The sequence below is a fragment of the Cetorhinus maximus genome, chromosome 1 (assembly GCF_964194155.1).
Source record: "Cetorhinus maximus chromosome 1, sCetMax3.hap1.1, whole genome shotgun sequence".
Taxonomy (NCBI): domain Eukaryota; kingdom Metazoa; phylum Chordata; class Chondrichthyes; order Lamniformes; family Cetorhinidae; genus Cetorhinus; species Cetorhinus maximus.
The window spans coordinates 105,284,511-105,303,094 of NC_135879.1; the positions used below are offsets into that span (position 1 = coordinate 105,284,511).

General features: G+C 41.2%; 1 protein-coding gene across 4 annotated transcripts in view; it reads right to left on the reverse strand.

Moving 5' to 3' along the window:
* The window catches only part of bod1l1 (biorientation of chromosomes in cell division 1-like 1), an 80,429-nt gene that overhangs the window by 38,614 nt on the left and 23,231 nt on the right, over window positions 1–18,584 (reverse strand). For 3 of the 4 annotated variants that reach the window (XM_078544902.1, XM_078544888.1, XM_078544891.1), the window contains exons 3-5: window positions 16,496–16,683; window positions 9,537–10,082; window positions 6,434–6,598 (exon numbers count right to left, since the gene is read on the reverse strand). In XM_078544902.1, coding sequence (XP_078401028.1) covers window positions 6,434–6,598; window positions 9,537–10,082; window positions 16,496–16,683 — 899 coding nt within the window. Of the gene's footprint in view, window positions 1–6,433; window positions 6,599–9,536; window positions 10,083–16,495; window positions 16,709–18,584 lie in introns of all 4 variants that reach the window. The other variant, XM_078544897.1, reaches the window with a different exon arrangement.

Consider the following 18,584-nt stretch of genomic DNA (forward strand, 5'->3'; position numbering starts at 1 on the left):
TGTACTATTTAAATTTAATTTTAGTATTATTTAATGTGCAAATGGGTTTTTTTTTATACACTATGCTGCTTTCTTAATATTCATGCCCTTTTGATTTCCATCGGCAATTGTACTTACAAAATTGACTGTTTAAAGTTTACAACCAACTCAGAGGGTTTTTCAGTGAGGAGGGAAGAGATATTAGACATATGTATATAGTTAAAATTGATATAATTTAATATTAAGCTTTTTAAATTTGTACTGAAGATTGCATGTCACCTTTTCACTACAGGGAATACTTAAAGACATTGTCAGATTATTTGTCTGTGTGGAATGAACAAAAATATCCTTTAGTTGTATATTTCACCATCTATGCCGTTTTCTCCAATTAGAATTTCCTCGAATATCATGTTATTAGGGTTATAACAATTCTTCAAATAATTCTCTCATTTCCCTGGGAACAAAAACACACAAAAAGCTGGTCTAGTCATGATGGGCTGAATGCTTCCTTCTCCACTCTTAACATTTCATGGGTGGTATAATGATGGTCTAATGTACATAAAAAGGGTGAGGATAGCTAAAGTAAGCACTGATCCCTAAGAGGCAGGACAAATTATAAGGAGGAATGATGAAATGGCAGAGACATTGAACAAATGTTGTGTCTTCACAGAAGTATAACATATCCAAGTTTGCTGATGACACAAAGCTAGGTGGAATGTCAGCTGTGAGGAGGAAGAACTGCTGCGAAGAGATATAGACAGGTTGAGAGAGTGTGTAACAAGGTGGCAGATGGAGTATAATGTGGGGAAGTGTCATTCACCTTGGTTGTAAGAATAGAAAAGCAGGATTTTTTTAAGAGGCATGAAACTTGTAAATGTTCGTGTTCAGAGTGACTTGGGTGTACTCATTCAAGGAACCCGTGCTCTGCAGTGCAGGTGAAAAATCCGCCTAAAAATATATTAATGGAGACAAAGCAATTCGCATTTATAAAGCACCTTTAACGTAGCCTAACATGCTTAGCAAGAGAAATAGAATAAAACAAAATTTGACAGAGGCACAGAAGCAGCAGGACAGATGACAAAAAGCTTAATCAATGAGGTAGGTTTAAAGGAGGATCTTAAAAGATGAGCCAAAGAGGTACAAAAGCAGAGGTATTTAGTAAAGGAATTCTAGAGCTTAGGGAAAAGACTTACAATTGCATAGCGTCTTTCATAACCTCAAAATTGCTTTGCAGCCAATTAAGTATTTTCAAGTGTAGTCACTACTGTAACATAGGAAACTTGGCAGCCAATATTCAGACAGCAAGCTCCCACAACAAGTGATAATCACCAGGTAATGTTTTCTTTGTGATGTTGATTGAGAAATGAATATTGGCCAGGACACCAGGACTCCCCTGCCCTTCTTAGAAATCGTGCCATGGAATCTTTTTATACCCAGCTGACAGGGAAGATAGGGTCTCAGATCAATTTCTCATCTGAAAGATGACACCTCCAACAATGCAGCACTCCTTCAGTACTGCACTGGAGTGGCAGCCTAGATTTTTGTGCTTAAGTCATGAAATGGACTTGAAGCCACTTGAACCTTCTGATACAAAGATGAGAATGACCGCCAAGTAAGCAACTGAGCCCAGCTGATACTGCAGGCCACTGATACTGTCTAGGGACAATGCAGCTGGAAGCATGACTACTGGTGGTGCAGCAATTAAAATTGGGAATGCACAATAGGCCAGAATCAGAGCAGCACAGAGGCCCCGAAAACCTGTAGGGCTGGAGGTGTTACGGAGATGGGGAGGGGCAAGATCATTGAAGACTTTGAAAACAAAGATGAGGATTTTCAAACTGAACTACTATCAGAGCAGGAGCCAGTGTAGGTCAGCAAGTACAGAGGTATTGGGTGAATGAGACTTGCAGCTAGTTAAGATTGGGACAGCAGAGTTTTGGATGATCATAAGTTTATGTAGCGTGAAAGATGGGAGACCAGCCAGGACAACATTGGAATATTCAAGTCTAGAGGTAAATAAAGGCATGGATGAATGTTGACAGATGAGCCGAGTCAGTGTTAGAGTCCGGAAAGGTTACAAAGGTCGAAGTTGGCGATGGTGCAGATAAGTGATCAGAAGCTCATCTGGGGAATCGAACACAACACCAAGGTTGCAAACAGTCTGGCTCAGCTTGCAAGGGATGGAAACAGTAGTTAGGGAACAGAGTTTGTGACAGGGACCAAAGACATTGGCTTCAGCCTTGCCAATATTTAGTTAGAGAAAATTTCTGTTCATCCAATTCTGGATGGCGGACAAGCAGTGTGACAAATCAGAATAAATGGAGAGGTTAAGAGATATGGTGGTAAGATGGAGCCAAGTGTCATCGACATGCAGGTGGAACCTGATGTTCTATTTTCAGTTGATGTTGCCAAGGGGCAGCATATGAGAAATAGAAGGAGCCAAGGATGGATCCTTGGGGTACACTGGAGGCAACAGAGCAAGAGTAGGAAGAGAAGCTTCTCCTGGTGATTCTTTGGCTACAATTTAATAGTTAAGAATGAAATCAGGCAAAGGCAGTTCCACTCAGCTGGATGACAGAGGAGAGGTATTTTTGGAGGATACTGTGGTCAATTGTGTTGAAAGCTGCAGATGGGTTGAGAAGGATGAGGAAAGATAGTTCATCATCACCACAATCACAAAAAATATTATTTGTGACTTAGATAAGCAATGTTTCAGTACTGTGGCTGGCCGGGGTGCGGGGGGGAAGCTGGTCAGTGGAATTCAAATATAGAATTGCAGGAAAAGATGGGCACCGTTCTGGGAGACAAGAAGTTCAGAGACTTGAGAGAAAAGGGAGGTTGAAAATCAAGCAATAGATTGCAAGAACAGAGGGGCCAAGGGTGAGTTTTTGAGGAGGGGACAATGATAGAAAATTTGAAGGAGGGAGTGGCGGGGAGAGAAAGAGAAACAGTAACAATATCGACGAACATGGAGCCCTGGAAGGGAAGTTGGGTGGTCAACTGGTTGGAACAGGGTCAAGGGAGGAGGAGGAGGTGGGTATCATGATCAAGATAAGCTCGGAAACAGCAAAGCAATTGATGGGATAGAACCTTGGGAAAGATGCAAATTCAGGGTTAGGGCAAGGGGGAAGCACATTAGGGGAGGTTTGGATGAGTGAAGTCATCGACCTGAAGTGTTAACTCTATTTTTCTCTCCACAGTTGTTGCTTGACTGGTGAATATTTCCAGCATTTTCAGTTTTTATTTCAAATTTCCAGCACCTGCAGTATTGTGCTTTTGTACAAGATAGTGTATACTGCCAAAAACACACCCAGTAAAATACAGATGCAAGAACAAACAAGAGAAATATCAGGAAATACATGCTTTGCATGAGCATCACAGACAAAACCTTCAAGATGTACAGACACAAAACAACATGGGGAGATAGGGTACCAGAGATACAACTTGAGACATAGGAAAAGAAGCAAAAGTAGAAATAAAAGGCCACACACAGGTGAAGGGATCAGAGGACGCCTCATATGAGTAGACTGTATGTAAATATACACAGTTATCAAACAAATAAAGACAGCCATATCAAAGATATTCAGCAGATTAAGACGGATAATACTAATAAATCACACAGATGGCAAGAAGAAATCGTTTCAAAGAAGAATCAGCAAAGAGAAATAACATCATAAACAGGTAACCATTGCACTAAGAAAGAACTGTGCATACTATGGGCATAAACAGATCACACAGGAGATAGACATTGGCACAAGCAAAGATACATTAGGAGTTAATTGGAGGGAAAGGTTATGGAGTCAGACAACATTCTGTGAGCAACATCAGGAGAGATCTATTAGCATTGACTAAAAATAAACTTGAAGCACTACTTTGCAAACAACATCGTAGGCAACTATATCCAGAGCTATATCATTTTTATTTTGTAACCCTCCATGTTATTGGCTCTCTGTAATTTTGGCCTCTTGGGCATTCCCAATTTTAATTACTCCATATATGGTGGCCTTGTCTTCAGCTGCCAAGGTTCTAAGCTCTAGAGCTCCATCTCCAAACTTCTCTACCTCAATTCCCCAACTCTCTATCTTTCTTTTCTCCTTTAAGGCACTCCTTAAAACCTACAAATTTGACCAAGCTTTTTGTCATCTGCCCTGGTGTTTCCTTATGCATGTTGGTGTCAGAATTTGCTTGTTAACTCTCCTGTGAAGCACTTTGAGATGTTTTAGTATGCTGAAGGCACTATATAAATACAATTTGTTGTTTTAAATTAATGCTGTAGAAACTCATTTCACTTCCACAGCTGGAAATGGCAATACACACACTTCCAACTTATTACTGTTATACAGTTTAAGTGATGAGCAATAAAAATATAATTTTTAAGACACCTTCTTGAGTGGTTGGGTGGGAGTGTGGGCACAGGCATGGGTGGGTGTGAGAGAGCAGAGGTGTGAGAGGGAGGGTAGTGTGTGTGTCTGGCTCACTCCCATTCTCAGGGTTTTCGTTCACCCTCAGCCCCATATGCCAACGTGCACACTCGCAGTGGGTGAGGGTGAATGACTGAGCACCCTGAGGCTGGAAGTGAGCTGGACACACACACACTCACCCTTTCATGCTCTGTCTTTAAATTGACGATTAAAAAGCAACAAGTAATAAATATTGTTGTGCCTTTTTTTGCTCAGCAGCCTGTTTCTTTTCATTCGTCAGCTTTTAATTGTTTGAAATTCATGTTTCCTGTTGTCCCAAATCTCATCTTCCTGAAATTTGCTTATCGGTCCCCCCCGAGCTGAGAAAGATTGAAATGTGGCCCCCCAATGCGAAAAGATTGGATAAGCCTGCTTTAGAGGGTGCAGAAAAGATTTACAAGAATGGTTGCAGGAATGAGGGACTCCAGTTATGTAAACTGGAGAAATTGCAGGCTGTTCTTCTTAGGGAAGATTGAGAGGAGATTTGATAGATTTGTTCAAAATCATGAAGGGTCTGGACAGAGTAGACCAAAACTGTTTCTATTGACAAAAGGGTCAAAAGCCAGATGTCAGAGATTTAATGTAATCGGTAAAAGAACCAAAGATGACAGCAGGAAAACCTTTTTTTATGCAGTGTGTGGTTGGGATTGCAAATACATTGCCTGGGAATGTGGTGGAGGCAGAATCAACTGTGGCTTTCAAAAAGGAATTGGATAAGCCCCTGAAAGGAAAAAAAGGATGCAGGGTTGTGGGCAGAGGGCCAAGGAGTGGAATTAGCCAAACTATTCTTGTAGAAAGCCAGCACAGACTTGACGGGTCAAATGGCCTCAATCTATGTTGTCAGCATTTGATGATACTATTTACATCCCACTGCCCTATTTTTCAAAGTATAAACTAATGCAGTGCTTCCCAAACTGTTTTCTGATTTGGCCCATTTTAATGCCTAAGACTTTGAGACCTGAGTGAAAATTGGTGATGGGGTGGGGGTTGGAGAGCTACTGAGCAGGGGTGGGGGCAGGGTGAGTTGTTGAGCAGGAGGTATTTAAAGCTGATGAAAAAGGCAAAGAGCCACCTTTTTACAGATTATTGTTGTAGCAGCAATCAGGCCTCCGGTAACAGATGTCACACACATCCACAAAAGCAACACGAACATTTAAAGGGGTCCTGCAGCTGCAAAATTCAGTCCAGGCTCCATGATCGCCATCGCTGCTTCGGTGCCCATGACCCCAAAATACTGGCCTCACTGCAAGGGCCACAGCCCACAGTTTGGGAACCCTTGCAGTGAGGGCTTCGAAATATAAATTGTTTGTGATGTAAAATTTCCTTAAAGGCTCTCCTTTTGGTATTAGCAAAACTTTTCTGCTATTTTAACTCAAATGGTGAATTTAAGCAATATTTCTTTTGACACAAAGTCTGTTAGGCATTATGTGGCTCCCGCAATCAGCGAGGCTACAGAAAGTTATAACAAGAAATAATAGAAAAAAAATTAAGGGAGGAAAAACAATAAAAATAAAATAGCAATGAAGGTGGTAACTACACACGAAAAACTCCTTTCAGATTATCAGTAGCTCCTTATATCTGAACTTACAGGATCCAACATGTTTTCAAAGTATTTTATAAGGCAACCTCACTTCAAATTTATAGTTACATGAAGCAACATGGAAGCATTAAAAGCAGGAAACATTGGAATTATACAGCAGCCCCATCTGTAAAGGCAGATTAAGATTTGTTCAGTCCCTGGAACAGATATTAAATCATAAAACAACAAGCTGTGACTAAAATAATTACTATTTAGCTTCTTGCTTATATTTAATTTTCAGCTTTGAATAACTTTTGGGGGCAGGCTATCATGAATTCGATATTGAATTTGGAGTAAATTATCTCTTTGCACTTATGCTGCTCTTACTATATAGCCTAACAAAATGTGAGCCAATTTACCAAGATGAACATAAAGCCCAGCAAATAATTCTGGTTATTGAAGACAGAGCTTGTACCTTCTGAACTTTGTTCCTGGTCTTCTTCATTGCTGTCAGAAGCTGGAACCTCACCCTCCTCCTCTTCATCATCATCCACATCAAAAGAAGATAGATCACTGGTATGGACGGAACTAACAGTGATGTCACTGAGGCCTTCGAAATCTGAATCCTCCAAAGAATATTCTGAAGAATGACAATGTAGATTAAACTTAATATTCCAACAATGTGAAATTTCACTTAGAAACTAACTGTCAATAAAGTTAACTGGACAGCATTGTATTTATCTTGTCCCATGCTTTATCATTTTTTCATTCAGACTTATAAAAAAAATACCTGCAATCAAACAAAACACCTTCCAGAGAGACAGACTGCAGAGAATATATTGTACTGGTATTGTAACCAGTTAGCTTATGTCTGAACTAATAATTTTATAAGATAGTACTTATTTATTCTACACTTAACTGAGTTACTCAGTGGATACCCAACATGGGGTAGGCCAGTTAAAAGACAATGGAGGCGAACCGAGTTGAGTATGAGGGAATGGCAGATACCAAACACATTGCCTCTGTTTTCACACAGCGGATGGATACAAGATTGTGGAATTGCCAGATGTGGGTGTACAGCTATTCCTGGAGGTTATTTTTCATAGAGAGATGGTACTAAAGATAGGCAAATCACAGGAACTCAGATTTACATTCTGGAATCCCAAGGGAAGAAATAATGGAGGCTCCAACTAGAACTTCTGGAAATTTTATGGAAAAGAAAATTGTGCTTGGGAACTGCATAGTGACTGCTGTGACTACTCTCAATGAAAGAGACCACGAATAAGCTCGTTATTTGTAGGCCAATTAGTTATTCAGGGTCAATCAGCGTAGATTTCTAAAATGCAAGTCATGTTTGACTAGCTTTATAGAATTATTTGAAGTAGCAAATATTAGAAGAAATGCAATTAATGTAGATTGTATGGATTTTCAAAAATCATTTCATAAGATATCACACAAAAGACACGTGGCAAAGGTAACAATACTTGGAACTGAGAAGAACACTTCCACATGGATCAACACGGTTAGGGGTCAAAAATGGACAAGAGTAATAAGAACACTCAGGCCGGAAAGATATGAGCGTTTTTTTTTATATAAGAGGCTTGTGTTGAGGCACTTTCATTTACTACATACACACATGAACTGAACTTAAGGGGGAACAAAACTATATTCAAATGATGGATCAGTAGCGTAATCTAATTGAAATAAAAATAACTTGCAAACTAAAAACATGTGTTGATGGTTAGATGGACCTTTAGCTTTAGATGTTAATTGTAAATACAGCAGATTATAAATATCTGAATAGTCTACTCAATTTAAAGCTGCTCAATTTGAATTGAAATTATGCAAAATATTCTGTTACATTATGTTAGAATTGACAGTTAGTAGAATTTTTTAAAAAACAAAATGTGCCATTCAGCCCACCATGCCAGTGTTGGCTTTCTGAAACAGCTATTTACTTAGTCCCATTTTCATTGGCCAAATGTTTATCCATTGCCTCTTTAAAAGTTTTAATGGATTCTGCTTCTACCAGTTTTTGCTTGGACATTATATGCCCAAGACCCTGTATTTAAAAAAACATGCTAACGTCGTGCTTCATTCTTTTGATTATACTAATTATTTCTGATCAATGGAAACACTTCTAATTTACATCATCAAACACCACACCCCACCAATTTTGAAACCCAAGATCTCATTTTAATCTTTTGTTTGAAATAAAAGAGCCCAAGTTTCTCCTAAATAAAATCTCTGATCCTTGGCATAATTTTAGTGAATCACTTCTGTAGCCTTCAATGGATTTTATTTTCAAAAACATGAGCCTTATTAATTTGTCCTCACTCTTTACCATAGGCTTAGCTGCCTGTTAAGTTACTTATGATTCACTTTACAGTTAACCACACACTGGGAAATTCTAAAAGTTTGAGAGCTATGTACAGATAAAAAGGAATTTGACCTGTCAATTTTAATTTTGTGCTTCCTATACCCAAGTCTAGATCATTCATATGCAAGAACAATGATTCAAACACTAACGGCTATGGTACATCACCTTTATATCTCTCCAGTCTGAAAATATCCATCAATCACTAGTCTGGTTTCCTTCCTATAACCAACTTCCTATCCAGGCTGCTGTCATGCTCCCTTGCAGGTTAATCTTTAACCAGTAAGCTTTGTTCTCAGCACGTCATCAAAAACCTTTATAAAGTCATACTCGACATCCACTGCATTTCCTTTAGCAATATATTGCTAATTCCTAAAGAACTCCATGAAATTTGCCACAACTTGCCTTTCACGAATCCATGTTGGCTGCCCTGAATTAACTCATGAGTGGAGGTGTTAAATTGGCAACCCTCCAGTCAACGGCATCAAAAGATGATTGAAAGATTACATTGGAGCCCATTTCCACTACAACTTTTCTCAGTATTCACTGATACATACCAGCAAGTTCCAGTGCTGTTGCTAGAATTTTTAAAAAAACTTTTTTCAGCATCTAAGGATATGTATATCAAATACAGCCCCACAGCAACTTGTGTCTCTATCTCAAACTTTATTCAGTTTTTGTGAAGTTACATAAGTATAACTAAAATTCCCATTTGGAAATTTTATTTTCCTGCAAAAATGAACTTGTTAAAAATAATCAGTGCAGGTCTGATCACCAATTTGTCAATAATTAATACATTTTACTTACAGCACTTAGCAAAGCTATACTATGCTACAAGGAAAAAGGAAATTTGAGACATATTTTAGCAGTGCAGTTCCATGATAACAGCAGTCTTTCCTTTTTAAAGGAAAGTAGGCTAAAGGATATGTACAAAATAAGTGAATTTTGATTAATTCATTTTTCTCTGCACACATCTGCTCAAACTTTTTGAATTTTCCATGTATTCTAGAAAACACTACTGATGAAAAATACACTCTACATTTTGTTGCCAACTTGCATTTTATCAGCATGCTTTAGTTCCTAGGTATTCATTAGTATTTTACTGATTACCTACTATCGCTCAATGCACATGTATCACAATCTACTTTTGAGTTATAAAAATCTCTGCTTAGTGAAAATTAGAATAAAGCATTCAAGTTACCTTTCTTCAAGTTTTCCTTGGCTGTCTGCTTAATAGTTAGAGCCGCAGTGATGTGTTTCACAGATTCACATTCTTTTCCCTTTCCTCTGTTCTCCTCCTTTGAAAGTCCAGAATGTTCATCCCTTCTTAAAACCACATCTTTCTTATCCACCATATCAATTTTGTCCTTTATTGCATTCATATCTTCAACACATTCCTCTATATTCTCAGCTTTTTCATCCTTTTCCTCAAAATCCTTCACAGATATCAAAACATTAACTGAGCCTTCAATCTTAGAATAAAGCTTTCCATCATCCGCTTTGGTTTCTAATACAAGCTTTTCTGTTTCTTCAGTAGTGCGGTCTTTCTCCATTCCCAAATCAAAACTTTGTTGACACTTGATTTCTGAAATAAGATTTTTCTTCGAGCTCTTTTCACCATTTTTACTATATGAATTCTCTACTGTAGATCTCGCAGCACTGGCTTCCTGATTAAGTGAGGTTATTGTGTCCAGGATAGAAAGAGCATCGTTAGCTTTGCTTGTACTTGGGCCACTGGACGAAAGACCTGCAAGTTGAAAACACCAAGTGTAATCCAATGGTACTGAAAATGAAATGCCATGTAGATCATTTTAACAGTTCGGAATAGTGCATTGCATACAAAGCAGTAATAGGAAATACAGCAACTGGACTTGTATACTGCAAGAACTTGATTTAAGTATTGGGAGACCCTCTAATACACACTTTGAAAAACAATTATTTTCAACTATAGTAGAAACAAAAATTTGATAGCTGCAAAGAAAAAAGTGTATCAAACAGTCTGATGTTTAGTGCTGACATTTGCTGGGTGAGTCATAGCAGATTGACCAAAGGACATAGTCAGTATGGTTGTTGGCCATTTAAAATGTCACTGTCAAAAACATTTAACTATTCACTGACTAGAAAGGTAGATGGGTAACCTGGAGTTTACAATCACAGGCAAATGAACAGTGCTAGCCATTCGTTACACTTATGTTTCCACACAGACTATGGGCTTTTGCACTGGAACTGGGATCTGTGCGAACAGGGCAAGAAAATTTCTATTTCCTTAGCCTGACTGAGCAAGCCTCACTCAGGGCAGAGTTTTGTCGAGCCTGGGAGACGGACTGATACACGGTGGAGTGGCAAAATGACTGAGGGAACGTGCCAGTACGGAAGTCTGACATGCTCACACTGCGGGTGAATTTTGCCGGAGGCTGCTGGGCTGCCAGGTGGAGGCGGTGCTTCTTGTGTGCAGGCAGCCATTGAGCCTGTTAAGGAATCAATTACCAGGTATTTTCCATAGGATTTGAAATTTTACTAGGGGCACAAGCGAAAATTGGAGCTTCAGAGCTTCACATTCTATAAGGAGGCGGGAGCTCAGTGGCAGGAGTGCTGGCTGGAGTTGGCAGCCATTACGAGCAGTAGCATTTCAGTGCAGGGAGGGCAAGAGTGAATAAATCACGGGAGTAGCAAGCTGGAGGCTGAACAAACACGAGCACATCGCAGGCATACAGACTGAGTGTACTTTTCAAGGTGCAGCTTACGTATGCAGATTAAGAGTGAGACATCTCGAAAAGTAAATGCTGCAAATGATAATGCTATGAAAAGCACGAGACAGAGAGGTGCAGGGCTTCAACACACAGAGCAGTCAGATGGATGAATGTGTGGACAAGGAGGGTGCAGACAGGCATGCAACCAGCCTTACGCGCTCAGAAGACGGTATCCAGAGAGGGTTTAACGATATAGGCTCTGCTTCTTGCAAATGTAGGGGCAGCAGCGTCACCAATGATTGCACCTGTCCAGGGAGATATGCACTGTGATGGAGGAGGATCTGAGCCCAATGGGAAGAGGTGGGCATCCACTGCCTGTGGCAGTGAAGACCACAATGGCATCAAATTTTTACCCCTCAGGATCATTCCAGGGATCCACGGCAGGCATCTGTGGAAGTTTGCACATCTGCAGCTCATTGCTGCAACGAGCTGGTCAGAATGTCATCTTCAAGAGGGCTGGCCAATATGTGTGATTTCACTACAATCTGACCAGTCAGAAAAGAGGGCTGCAGGATTCGGGGCCATCGCTGAATTCCCAAGGTGCACCTCTGGACACGTGGCCGTCAAGTCTCCTGCAGGACAGGTAGCAGCCTTCATCAACTTCTATGCGTTCAACGTACAACTGGTTTGTGACAATTGCAAATGGTTCCTTCAGGTCTGTGAAAGGTTTCTGGGAAACGATCACAACTCCTTCACTCTAGGACAGTCCCACGTGCCAGAGCTTTTCAGGCCTTTGAAGATGGATACTGGGTGTCAAGGGCTACATACTGAAGACAGGGCTGCTTCCAATAGCTGGCATGGGACAAGAGCAACCATTGAGCAGGCTAAAGGGCTTCTGAAGATGAGATTAAGATGCACAAATTAATCGGCTGGAGCCCTTCAATATGTCCTATCAAGGACCTTGTGTATTGTTGAGATATGCTGTGCTTTGCATATCCTGGTGCAACAGAGGGGATAACCTTTAGGGTGAGGATGTCCTACACCCTGATGCCACCTCTGTCTCCTCCAAGGAGGAAGAATTGGAGGAAGCTGCAAACCAGGCAAACAAAGGCAGTGTACCTAAGGTACAAAAGGCAAGGCACAAATATATATGCTCATGAGCCACGCAGACACGTTTCTCCTGAGCCTTCCTTAGATGCCCATGTAAAAAATTAAGTCTTCTCCCTCCTATAGCCCTTTCTTTGAATGCCCTTAAGATCCCATTGGGTCCATCATGACACCAGGCCAAGGCATGACACTGACCTCATGAGGTTCAGATCCTCAAATTCCATCACGTCCTTTTCAAGAGCACTCCAGCTGTTAAGTGTCCAATAGTACAGAAATGAGTACAGGAATCATTTTGTGGTGCAACAGGCAACATTTCATTTCACACATTTAGGCAATGATATGCATAAGCCAAAACTTCCAGAAGTTCGGCGTACTCTCCTCCATCATTGTCGTAGTCAACGACATGGTTCTCCCAGGAAGCAAATCTACAGTACACGCAAAGTACATAACACCAACAAGGTGGCAGTGGTTTGAAAGAAGGCTTTACGCAGACAGGGAGATGGTACCCCAGTACAGTGGTTAGTAGTGCTGGAGTGGCCTGGTTTGGCTTGGGTGCATCAACCGGAACTTAGGGGTGCCGAATGTATCACTTATCTCCTTAGCACCCTTTTTCCCAGATTGGTTCTTCAGTTAGCACCAGATCTGCGAGTGTGCGGCCTAGGAGATGAGAATCGTGCCATTGCAGATCAGCAGGGGGCTTTTGGGCCGGAATAACTCAGTACAGGAGCGGGTTGGACCAGCAAATGCAGGTTGTCTCCTTGGCCTGGAGCTTTTTGGTAGTGGAAGGTTAGGAGGATATTAAGGATAGCCAAGTGTTTGCCGACAGAATGTTGACTACCCGGGATTGGAGAGCTTCCGAAAACTCCATATCTTCCTCATTTCCATTCACCTTAATTACCATTGATGCCTGGTACAAAAGACGGTCTGGAGGATAGTCATATCACCAATTTAGACATAGTTATCAGATGTACCTGTGCTGGGAAGGAAGCATGAAAACATTTTCAAAAATCTTTTCTTATTCTCTTTGGCTGTGATATTGGTGCTACACAAGTTGTTATATTGCTATGTAATTCTCTCTTTCTTGTTGGTTATGCATAAGCAATTGTACCCACAGCAAATTTCCATAAGAACAATAAAGTGTATTGAATTGAATTATACACCATCACCCAGTGATACTTAAAGGCAGCTAGGTGGATTTATACGTGCACTTGCACATTGTGCTCTCCCTGCACAAGCATACAAATTAGGAACAGGGGTAGGCCACTCGGCCCCTCAAGCCTGCTCTACCATTCAATAAGATCACGGCTGATCAGATTGTAACCTCAACCCCACATTCCTGCCTACCCACGATAAGTTTTCACCCCCTTGTAAATCAAGCAGCTGATATGGGGCTGGCTGCTCACCTTTCTGCTCTGTTGCTGTCAATGACTGTAGCAGTTGTCCTCTGGTTGCCTGAGGCTGGAGGTCCTAGCACACGTGGTGGGGGTCTCCTGCACAGGAACCGCCTCTGTCCTCACGAGGAATGGGTGTCACAATTAAAGGGGCTGAGGACCTGCTATCCACATCAGGAGCACCTTGAGAAGAGTTCCCTGGACTTTAGGCAGGTACCCCTCTACCACTTCAGGGCACACCTGTCCCTACCTACTTATATGAGGCACAGGAGCACCTGGCGAGGACTCCATGCATCTCATCCCCTTCCAGCTCAGCCATTGCTCCACAGAGCTCATGGAAGGTGTGATGGCATGCAGTTCAATGCGTCTCTCTTGCATCCTCAGTGATTTGATGGATGTGGCTCGCCGAGGGTCACCACTCTCCTCAATGGAGGAGACCATGGGGCCATACGCTAGAGACATTGCTGCACTCATCTCCTGGAGGGGCTCTTCTATCCTCTGCACACGGGTGCAAGAAATCTCTGGGAGATCCAACAGATGTCTGCACACCTCATGCTGCAGCTCCTGAATCTGTAACCTTGTTAATGACTCCTGAGGCATGTGATCAGCCTGAAGCTGAGCAATACTGTGCCCTCCCAGTATTCAGAGGGAGTGGCTGCAACTGTCACTGTCTCTTGTCAGCAGCTCGGGCGCATCAGATGGTGTTCACTAATGGCGCCTCCATTCCCATACATGATCGAATGCCCACTGACATGAGAATATCTGCGGTGAAGGGACGGTGGAATGTTATGGCATTGCCTCCTCTGATGTCGTCTCTCCTGAGATATTAAGCTCTCTCACAGGCATGGCTCTGCCTCCTCTTCTACTTGACCTGCGAGAGAGAGAGAGCGAGAGAATGATATGAAGGCACTGCATGTTCCATCACATCCTTCTGAGTGCCCTTCAACTGGAGCACCCATGCTCAGTGATCGGCATAGAAGCGCTATAGCTGTTGTTCACAAGGTTTAATACCTCTTCCATTCGATTATTTACCATCTCCAGCATTACCATCAGCGACAGGCTATCCTGCTTCTAAGCTGCCTAGCTCCATCGCCTACTCTTCCATCAGAGTGAGCACCGTGAGATATGACATGACTCCTCCAGTCCTTCACCACTCTCTGGCTTTGTGAGCTCTCTTCTGCAAACTCAGAAATACATATTATAACTTGCCCATCATAGCCATGCTACATACCTATACTGGTGGCAGCCTCAATGTTCATCAATTGTTCCTGCTGCATTCGTGCATTCAGTATTGGCAGTGCAGCGGTCAACTCTGACCGACCAGGGCCCTCCACTGAGAAGCTGCTGTGCATCTGACAGTGAATGGTGGTGCCTGGTCATGGAAGATGCCTGGGTGGACACCCTTTTTTCACATTTCACATGCATCTTTTGTGACATTCAAGCACCAAGCTTAAAGTTATGATCTCCACTCGCCTTTCTGGACCTCATCAGGCCACTAATTCTCTTCCAGTGCTGCAAACATATCCATGGTACCACCCGACCTTCTGCTAACTTCTTTAGCGCTCTCCAGCCATGCCTCCTGGGTCTGCCCTGCTGGCCTCGTCACGCCACCATGAAATAAGAGGTCTTCACCCTGTACTCTGAGCACCTTCAGGGAGGTATCACTGAACCTGGGTGTCAACTGTTTTCTAGATGTTGCCATTTTATTAACACCACACTTGTCAAGCCTCCCCATCACTCAGCTCTGCTTGTGCTGCCTTACCACAGAGTGCTGACACCCATTTAAATATACCTTGTTTGTTAGGTGCCAGTACTTCCTCCTGCCCGGCCTGCTCCATTGGCTGGCTGCAAAGCCTGTGGGGCTGTTAACTGGACAACCCCAATAAAATGACATTTCCTCTTCCAGCGCCTGCTTTGCAAACCAACATTGGGACTTGCATATTGACGCCAAAATTCCACCCTCAGATTCTGAACCAAAAAGTGTAGGTTAGAATAGTTAATTCAACATCAAATTATGTACAGAAAGCAAATAAAGAGGTAAAGAAAGATAGGATTAAGAGTGAGCTGAAAGAGAGAAAGGGAAAACTAAAAACATTTAATTTTAATTTTTTTCAATATTCAGAAATAAAGTCTGAAGGAATGAGACTCCACCCTTCTAAAAATTAATTTTCAGTGTTGGAGAGATTGTTGGCAGAAAGAAAGACTTACCGTGCCATTAAAATTTAAGCTCATACTTGATTGGCATACATAACGTTTTCTGGTGTGTTTAGTGGGTATCTATCACTTAAGTACCGGAACTTCACACCCTTCCATAAATTTGAATGCTGAGGCTCATGATGAGAAACCATTACTGAGCAGCTCCAGGGAAAGCAGAGCAACTCAGACAGCAATATCCTGATTACTGCATTTAACTGTGCATGTGCAATAACTAGAAGTCGCTCTTTAATAACAGTGTGCACCAATAACGTCCCCATTATTTTTACTGCAAAGTCTGGATCAATCTATCTGTCTGACTTAAAGATGGAAGCATAGTCTGCAATTACACCAGGCTCGTAAGAATACATTTTCGCAGGATTCTGAAAGAATCATCTAATTGGACCAGGCAATATTTGTAAAATAATGCAAATGAGGAAGGATTCTTTGTATACAAACACCAAAACTATCGGGGATGCAAACTAATCAATAAGACAACATTTTGTTCAAAAGTTGCTTTACATTTGCCTTCATGGGTGGTACCACCTCTGATATCAGAAATATAATGAATTGGTCATTTTTTTCCCATAATTTTTAAGTCATTCTTAATTTTCTTGCAATAACTTACACTAAATGCATACATCTCAATTCTCAAAACAATTACTAATATTCAAAATGACAGGCAATAATAAAGTGCTTGTTAATCAAATAAAGATCTTTTAAAAAAAATATCTTTAGACAGAACAAAGAACCAATCAGGTTAGTATTTCAGGTAGTACCTGGAGTTGTTGGCTCTGATTTCTCAGAGATTGGTACAAAACTCACAGCAGCAGGCTCTTCTTTCCGATCCAAAGTTGCTAGAAACTCATGAACGGCTTTCTCGACCTGAGGCCGGAATATGTGATTAATCTTTGGATCCACAACTTGAGAAATTATCCTGTCAACACCGACCTCCAGCATACCTGATCTGCAAATATATCAAAGGTAATTTCCTACAGTTTATGTTATATATTGTATTAATGTCTACTATCATCACATTTTTAATTTTAATACATTTAAGGGTACTTAAATTTTCAATCCACATTTCCTAAATGATATTAAACAAAAATATATCAGTCCTCATTAGACATGCACATCACCAGCAATCCATGCCATACATTTTTATGCATCAATTTGCTTTGTTCTGGATTACTATTGTTCTTGAGTTGCAGGGTGAAATTTTAATTACAAGCAAATGTCAGCAATATTATGGAAAAAGTTATTTCTACAATGCGTTTAACATAAAGCCCCGCAGTACGTCTACAGGTAGGCATAGGAAGATAGGAGATTAAGGGGCATAACGAAAAAGGGTGAGAAATGGAGAAGCAAGAGGCTTAGGGAAGGAATTGCAGAGTAGCACCCAGGTAGCTAAAGGCTCTGTCACCTAGAAGAAAGTTAAGGGGCGAAGTGAGGGAAATGCAGAAATGGCCAAATAGAGGTACAGCAATTCATGGAAATGTAACTGGAGAATATTGTAGAGATACAGTGGTGCAAGTGCATGATTGGATATAAAGATGCCAAAAACAAATTAAAGTTTAATACAATAAAAACAAAAAATGCTGGAAATACTGAGTCGGTCAAGCAGTATCTGTGGAGAGAGAAACAGCTAATGTTTCCATTTTCAGGTCTGTGACCTTTCATCAGAGTTCATACGAAAAGGTCATCATGGATGATGCCAGGCGTGCTAAGTATTTTCAGCATTTTCTGTTTTTACTTCAGATTTCCAGCATCAGTAGTATTTGGCTTCTGATTAATATTTGGCTTCTGGATTAAAGTTTAGTGTATTGGGGACAGACAGCCAATGTACATTACTGAAGGCAGATGATGGCCAATCAGAATTTTGTTGGGAGGGTATGTGCATCAAATTTTTGCATACACTGGAGTTTGTGGAGAATAGAGGACCACATGGCATGGTTGAGTATGGATGCAACAAAGGCAACTGCAATGATGGCAGCAGTGAAGGAGGTACGGTAGAAGTTAGGGCAGAGGCAGAAGTAAACAATCTTGATGATGGACAGAATATAGGACCAAAGGTCTTGCTCAGAATCAAAAAAGTTCGACTAACTTGGAGTTTTTTGAAGACGTAACATAGAGGGTTGATGAGGGTAATGCTGTTGATGCGGAGTACATGGACTTCCAAAATGTATTCAATATAGTGCCGCACAACAGCCTCATGAAAAAAGTTATAGCTCATGGAATAAAATGGATAGTAGCAACGTGGATACAAAATTAACTGAATAACAATAAACAGCGAGTAATGGTTAATGGATATTTTTCAGGCTGGAGGAAGGTTTGTAGCAGAGTCCCCCAGGAGTCGGTATTGGGACCCTTGTTTTTCCTGATATATATTAATGATCTAGATCTTGGAGTGCAGGGAGCAACTTCAAAGTTTGCAGATGATACAAAACTTGGAAGCATTGTAAACTGTGAAGAGGACAGTGTAGAATTTCAAAAGGACATAGACAAGTTGTTGGAATGGGCAGATGAGTGGCAGATGAAGTTCAATGCAGAGGAGTGTGAGGTGATTCTTTTGGTAGGAAGAACATGGAGACACAATATAAAATAAGGGGTACGACTCAAAGGTATGCAGGAGCAGAGGGACCTGGGTGTATATGTGCATAAATCATTAAAGGTGACAGGACAGGTGGAGAGGACAGTTAATAAAGCTTACAGTATCCTTAGCTTTATTAATAGGGGCACAGAGTACAAGAGCAAGGAGGTTATGCTGAACTTGTATAGGTCACTAGTTAGACCTCAGCTGGGGTACTGTGTACAGTTCTGGGTGCCACACTTTAAGAGGGATATGAAGACATTGGAGAGAGTGCAGAA